General features: G+C 40.8%; 1 protein-coding gene across 3 annotated transcripts in view; it reads right to left on the bottom strand.

Moving 5' to 3' along the window:
* LOC106871759 (probable methyltransferase-like protein 15 homolog) overlaps positions 1-6,206 on the bottom strand; it is a 23,191-nt gene extending 16,985 nt beyond the window's left edge. For 2 of the 3 annotated variants that reach the window (XM_014918394.2, XM_014918395.2), the window contains exon 1: positions 5,919-6,206. In XM_014918394.2, the coding sequence (XP_014773880.1) occupies positions 5,919-6,107 (189 nt within the window). In that variant the 5' untranslated portion in view covers positions 6,108-6,206. The remainder of the gene's footprint in view (positions 1-5,918) is intronic. The other variant, XM_014918396.2, reaches the window with a different exon arrangement.
* Positions 6,207-8,067: the final 1,861 nt, after the last annotated feature.

Raw genomic sequence — 8,067 nt, 5'->3', positions numbered from 1 at the left:
ATACATATATATGACAGGCTTCTGTCAGTTTCCGTCTACCAAATCCACTTACAATGCTTTGGTCGGCCTGAGGCTATAGTAGAAGACACTTGCCCAAGGTGCCACGCAGTGGGACTGAACCCAGAACCATGTGGTTGGTAAGCAAGCTACTTACCACACAGCCACTCCCGCGCCTATAACAACCAATCCCAACCAACTGGGATTAATAGTGTGACCAACATCTACACTTCTCAGCCCTGGTGCTTGATTCAGTCATACAATCCATCCATTTGATCACTGAAAACAAAATGTAACTGAGTCATCAATATTACTAATTTTTGCTAATTGAGTGAACTAAAGCAATGTGAAATGAAATGTTTTGCTCAAAAACAAAACACATTGTCCAGTCCAGGAATCAAAACCATAATCCTATGATCACGAGTCCAACATTATAACCACTAAGCCATGCACCTCCATGTATTATGTCTAACTACCAAGATGTTTTACATTTAGTGTAACTTCATTATTTAGATATCAAAAACTCGCCTTTCTCTCAGGGGCCTGAAAATACTTTAGTTCTCAGCAACTACAAACCCTCTACAGTGCTCAGATGAAACAATGAAATACTGCTCCCTCAACAAAGCTCAGGTGACACACATAATGGTGTACTACACATTCCATCATCTTTGACCACATCCACTAAAAGGTCAGACAAGTGATTAATATGAAGTTGCAAACCCCACCACCACTCTCTGGCTCACAGACATGCTGTCTCTCTCTCCCCTCCTTTGCTACTACAACAACAATGGCCTCCACTACTTGGGGCTCACTGGTCTCATGTCACATCTATTCAGGCACTCTCAACTTTACTAATCCTTTGCATCTACTGAACAAAAAGTGATTATTTTCCTGAAATCCATATTGTAAAATATCTAGATTATTTGCAGTTCTTTGTCCATACCCCATATCTTCTTTACAAGTATATTCATCCTAGTGTTTTCCTGGAGTCATTACAAGCTCCCATAACTTGTTTGTGGGGAAATCTAACTGGAGCACTTTTTCTTGTACACGACACTTACCTCAGTTCTAGTATCTCAATTATTTTATCAGACCTGCTTTTCAATGAACTGACATTACTAATACCAGTTTGAAATTTTGGCACAAGACCAGCAGTTTTGCGGGAGTGGAAAAGCCAATTACATCGACTCCAGTGCTCAATTGGTATTTATTTTATTGACCTCGAAAAAGGATGAAAGTAAAGCTGACCTTGGTGGAATTTGAACCCAGAATGTAAAGACAGACAAAATTCCACTAAACATTTAGCCCAGCGTGCAAATGATTCTGTCAGTTCACTACCTTAGTCATTACTGATACTGGATTGACTTCATGATGGTCAAGACATGCACATACATGTCATTCTCCAACGACTGTACACAGTACTACTCAACAGAGGTGAGAGGGTAAGTGTCGTGTACAAGAAAAGGTGTTCCAGTTAGATTTCCCCACAAACAAATTATGGGAGCTTGTAATGACTCCAGGAAAACACTAGGATGAATATACTTGTTAATACATCTAATTTTGCTACAATACTCATTGGGCTGCATATTTAATTAAGCAGGAGTTTTTTTTAAATACAATGAAGAACTTAGTAAAATGATTTAGTCATTTTTACTCTCATGTTTGAGGGAGTGAGCTGGTAGAATTGTTAGTACACAAGACAAAGTACTTAGCAGTATTTCATCCTTCTTAACATTCTAAGTTCAAATTCTGTTGAAGTCAACTTTGCCTTTCATCCTTTCAGGGTCTATGAAATAAGTACCAGCTTAGCATTGACATCGATGTAATTGACTAGCCTCCTCCCCAACATTTCAAGCCTTGTGCCTATAACAGAAAAGCTTATGAATCTAATGTTTGGACCATAAATAACATGAATTTTTGATGGCAGATCACTTTAAAACAGGATGTTTGTATCATTGACCAATGGGCAGTCTCAGGTGGGTTTTACCAAAAGGGTTAAAGGGCCAAACCACATGCAGTTAATCAAATGGTAAAATAAAGAGTTATTTACTCTTTTACTTGTTTCAGTCATTTGACTGCGGCCATGCTGGAACACCACCTTTAGTTGAACAAATCTACCCCAGGACTTATTCTTTGTAAGCCTAGTACTTATTTTATTGGTTTCTTTTGCCAAACTGCTAAGTTATGGGGACGTAAACACACCAACATCAGTGGGAGGTCAAACACAGATACACAAATACATATGTATATAAAATATATATATATATATATACACACACACACGACAGGCTTCTTTCAGTTTCCCTCTACCAAATCCACTCACAAGGTTTTGGTCGGCCCTAGGCTATAGTAGAAAACACTTGCCCAAGGTGCCATGCAGTGGGACTGAACCTGAAACTACATGGTTGGGAAACAAACTTCTTACCACACAGCCAGTGAAATGAACAGATTCAAATGGCAATTTGCTGTGCTTGAGAGACCTGTTTATTTTAGCAAAACCGAGGTATCATTATAGGCATCAGGTGTGGTGTGCAAGAGAGAAGACTGCATTGGTAAAGTCATGTGATGTGTATGAATGAGGACAGCTGTGTCAAGAAGTGCCAGTCACTGACTGTGAAGGTGACCTGTGGAAGAGGTAGACTCAAGAAGAGATAGGATGAAGTGGTGAAGCAAGAGCTTCGAATGCTGGGTCTCACAGAAGCCATGACAAATGATCAAGACCCTTGGCTGTTTGCTGCACTTGAGAAGACCCATCAGGCCAAGTGAAATCATAGGTGTGGACAATACTGGTGACACATAAATGACACCTACTACGGCATTAGTAAGGGCATCCAGCTGTAGAAACCAAGCCAAAATCAGACTAGAGCCTGTTCCAGCTCTCCAGCTTACCAGTTTCAGTCAAACCATCTAACCCATGCCAGCATGAAAAATGGACACTAAATGATGATGATGATGATGAGGTCCTAAAAGCCTATCATCAATGTCTATTCCCAAGCACCCAACAAATACCTGTCAAACCTTCTTAATCAAACATCTTTGTAACACCCAGCCCATCATCACTCTTCTGACTATGACACTATGGCTCAGCTGCTGTAATTATATGAAAACAGACCAGTAAGCCTTCTTGGAACCACTTACCTTACCACCAATCGTGCACTCCCAACATTACCCTTTAACACTAAATGTCCATTTCCACCTGAACACCCTCTCATATCTGAGAGTGGTGAAATTTGGGCTTCACAGAGGCAATGACTAGTGACTGAGACCTTTGGCAATATGTTGTGCTCGAGAAGACCTGTTCAAGCCAAGTGAAATCGTAGTCGTGGCTGATGCTGGTGTCATGTAAGTGGCACCTGTGCTCGTGGCACATAAAGAGCACCTTTTGAGCATTAAGCCTCATGGAGGCAAAGTGGCTGATGCTGGTGGCACATGAAAAACTCCTTTCAAGTGTTGAGCCTCATGGAGGCAATGGCTGACACCTTTGGCATTGTCGTGCTTGAGAAGAAAACTCATCAAGCCAAGCAAAATCGCAGTCATGGCAGATACCGGTGTTACGCAAATGGCACCTGTGCCAGTGGCATATTAAAACACCCATTACACTCTCAGAGTGGTTGGTGTTAGGAAGAGCATCCAGCTGTAGAAACCATGCCAAATCAGACTGGAGTCTGGTGCAGTCTTCCAGCTTACCAGCCCTGGTCAAACAGTCAAACCCATGCTAGCATGGACAACAGACGCTAAATGATGATAATGAATACCTGACTATTGTCTCTGCATCTTCTGTCCCTCTGACACTTCACTCATCCTTCTACCTACCCACCAGCCACCCTCAGTTCTTAACCCCTATTTTCTTTTTATTAACTTTCTTGTACCTTGAGGATACAACCTGATATCTCTTCTTCACCATCTTCTCTCCCTTTCCTGCTGGGGTAGCCATGTATGTCCTCTACAGCCAGACCCCTGTTCCTATCCCTCTTTCCTACTTTAGCCTCACTATTCTTGGCACAAAGCCACCTCACTCAATACAGTATTCCTACTCTGTGAACTGGTCTCATCTTGTGAATCACTTGGTGACCCCCACTAATGGTAGTGCAATAATAAAAGCACCCAATACACTATAAAGTGGTTGGCATCAGGAAGGGCATTTAGCTGTAGAAACCTTGCTTAAGCAGACACTGGAGACTAGCACAGCCTTCAGGTTAGTTGGATTCTGTCAAACTGTCCAGCCCATGCCAGCATGGAACATCATCATCATCATCATTTAACGTCCGCTTTCCATGCTAGCATGGGTTGGACGATTTGACTGAGGACTGGTGAACCAGGTGGTTACACCAGGCTCCAATCTGATTTGGCAGAGTTTCTACAGCTGGAACCCCTTCCTAACGCCAACCACTCCGAGACACAGATGTTAAATGAAGACGACAATGACAATGATGATGATGCCCGTGATATATATATATATATATATATATATATATACACACACACATATATATATATATATAATTGAAGGCTCATGATCATGGGTTCGATTCTCTGACTGGGTGGTGTGTTGCATTCTTGAGCAAAACACTTCATTTCACATTGCTCCAGTCCTCCTTTGAATCAGGGTGGGAATGTTGGGCTGCTTGCCTAACCAGCAGGGTGGCGTCATTTGAAGGCTAAAACAATGCAAAAGCACATTGTGACCAGCAATGGGTAACAACATGATAGGCTGGTCGGTCACTTGACAAATGATTACTCTTCAACCCATGTTCTTCAGTCATTCCTCACCCATTCCCTGTCTTTAATCCTCCCTTACTCTCCCATACCTTTGCAGCCTTTATCGACCCACAGTTCCTATTCTGTACCCATTCACTTCTATAACGTGAATAACTATATAGCTCCACTACAGAAACATATTCTGGCCCCTTCTTTCATATTTTAGTGCTGCTTTCTTCTTTATTGTACCCCAACTTGGGATCTTAGTCTTGCAATTTGCAATGCAACCTCAGTAGTGCTGGTACCATAAGGAAAAAAACACCCAGTATACTATGTAAAGTGGTTGGTATCAGGAAGGGTTTCCAGCTGTAGAAACTAAACCAAAGCAGACAGCAGACCTCGGACCTGTCAGATTAAGTCAAGCCACCCACGGCAGATGGAGGATAATTTTGTCAAAAGATGAAGATGATATGTACATACGTAAACATATACATAGTCTCTGAAGAGGCCACTAAGTGGGTTTTTCTCTTTGCAAGAAATAGCACCCAGCTCTCTTTCCCACCCCAAACCACCTTCAGCTTCTTAAAAAAAGAAATGGGAGAAGGGGTTATTAAATAATGAAGTCCTAGATAACTCTAAATATGCGAGAAGGTCAGAGCTGGAACGCATTTGATCAAAGGACTACAGGATTGGAGTTGGCCAGGGGCTGAACAACAACAATTCAATACTATAATTTTAAATCCACCGTTTCCAATATCCAAAACTTTAACTTTCCTTTAAGTTTTCACAAATGAATGATATCAAGAAGGCTCTAATAGTAAGTGTTTACAAAAATGAAAAAAATATTGTTGCCATATATTAAGAAAAAGTTTGGAACAATGTTCAACTAGTAGCAGACTAAAATGAGTAAGTTGCAATCAAATCAGAATACTTTATTTTATGGAAAAGAAATAGCCTTTTAAAATGTGCGACTACCATCATGTTCAAATATTAGAGGGAGAGAGAGAGAGAGAGACTGTAAATAACAATTAAAGCTAATAAATTACTGAACGAAAACTAGTTTTGTGGAAGTGAAAGCGGTACGTTATACTTCAAGATCGCCAGTATGTTTTCGCGTGTAATCAGTCAAAATAAAGAAAACACAAACAACGGTTGACCTTCATTTCCTTGTTAATTTCAATTTCCGTGTGATCATCGTAACGTAAAATTAATAAAATTCTCACCTGTCCTTCTTGAGGATTCAAAATAGACAGTATCTCGTTTAGCATCACAGGTATATGAAAACCTTTAGTAGTTTGTGGTTTCTTTACTTGACGCACGTGCTCGGTGGAGCAGAAACGATAATTTGGCAACAGCTTGAAATTCAACGGTCGCTGAAGCCGTAAACAAAAGCCTATAACAGTTTGATGCATAATATTGAAAATGTAACATTAAGGAGTGATATAAATTGAATGACATACGATGTCAAGTTACAACAGAAGCCATAACAGCAGATTGTAAACAACTTCCGGAATTTACAAAATAGTTAAAAAGCGCGATATTTATAAGTATGGATGTCCATTCGTATATAATTTTCTTACCCTATTACTGACGAATAATCTCTTGCGCGAGTAAATGAGACAAATTATCATGTCACTTAAAGGACAGGATACAGTTCTGTAAGACACGTTCATTGCTTTTACGAGACTATCCCCCATCTCCCTTTATTTCTCCCAAATTTAGACCAGCTGACATCTCTTGCGTTTCGATTTTAAACACTCAAAGAGAGAGTTTTATCTTACTAATTACAGAGATAATTGCAGTAAATCGCAGTTTTTCAACTCGTTGTATTACATATGGGAGTTCCTACAGTATGTGTATCTAGTATGCTGCCCTATGGATAGCTCCGCACGAGAACGAAATGGTAAGGTCAACAGCATTAATTCAGTAAGGCATTTTCATTAATCTGGAGAGAGAAAAGGGAAAATATGTGAGAATGTGGTTTCTACATGGATGTGGACGTAAGGCCGTTGGGTTCGAAAAGAAATATGTTTCCTTGTGTTTATACAGTGGTGAACGCAGTGATATAGCTAAAGTGTGTGCCACCCGGGGCAGCCCATGGATTTGCCGGATCCCCAAGTTACATTTCCAATATTATGTATCATTTTAGAATGCATCAAACTGTTGTTATAGGCTTTTGTTTACGGCTTCAGCGACCGTTGAATTCCAAGCTGTTGCCAAATTATCGTTTCTGCTCCACCGAGCACGTGTGTCAAGTAAAGAGACCACAAGATACTAAAGGTTCTCATATACCTGTGATGCTAAACGAGATACTGGCTATTTTGAATCCTCAAGGACAGGCTTATACAACAAACCCAAAAGTGCCTACTCCATAAAAGCATCCCCCAGGCAGATCGCCACCCCCACCTTCCTCTCATTATGCTACATTGTGAGCGCGGTGGTAACATGTGGTTGACTGGGTGGGGCGGGGTGGAGGGTCTGCATGAATGAGCAGCCAGGTCCCGATGACCCTTGATGACAACAAAGCTATATAGGAGTTGTACCACGTTATGAGAAGAAACAGGAAAGTGTAGAGATTCGAACCCCAACCACAAGATATTCAGTTAGGGATCATTAAAAAGCCATTGCAGTTTCACGTGATTGACCAATCAGCGTGAAGCTGTGGCATGATACGGCTTCTTGGGCTATCAAAATTCGCCTACTTTTCACCTTATAAAAACCGTTTGGGCCCTAACTCAGCCAGATGGCCTCGGGCATTCGTGCAGACCAACTTCAGTCTGTAGATTGTGGCCATGAAAGGGCACCGACTCGAAGAATATTTTGGTCGAATGAATCGACCCCAGTACTTATTTGTTTAAAGTCTGGTACTAATTCTATCGATATCCTTTGCCGAACCGATGCTTCATACTTCAAGTATCTGGCTGCCAGGTGTTCACGAGGAATAATGCAATGAACAGAGAGAAACTCTGGAAAGTTGGGATCATTTTCTATAAGTGCAATTAATCCTACATTTTTCTCACCATTGCAGCTGCTCCATCTGTTGCAACACTGACGAATTTATTCAGTTGAACATCAGCATTTATTAAGGTTCTGTCAAGCGCATTTTTAATGTCAACACCACGAATTGTTTCTTTTAATGCCATTAAGTCCAACATCTCTTCTTTCACAGTTACATCAGAGGAAACATCTATATATATAAAAATGAGAATGTGTGTCTGTCTGTCTGTCTGTCTGTCTGTGTGAATCCCTAAAACTCGAGAACTACGCAACCAATTTCATTCGAATTTTACACATGCCTTACTTAGGGTTCCAGTTGTGTTTTAGTAAAAAAATGTTTTTAACTTCTTGCAGAGTTCGAGCACACGGCAACAT

Source organism: Octopus bimaculoides, chromosome 5, assembly GCF_001194135.2.
Source record: "Octopus bimaculoides isolate UCB-OBI-ISO-001 chromosome 5, ASM119413v2, whole genome shotgun sequence".
In the NCBI taxonomy this organism is placed as follows: Eukaryota; Metazoa; Mollusca; class Cephalopoda; order Octopoda; family Octopodidae; genus Octopus; species Octopus bimaculoides.
Note: the sequence above shows the minus strand (reverse complement) of the source record. Positions and strands in the feature narration are given on the sequence as shown.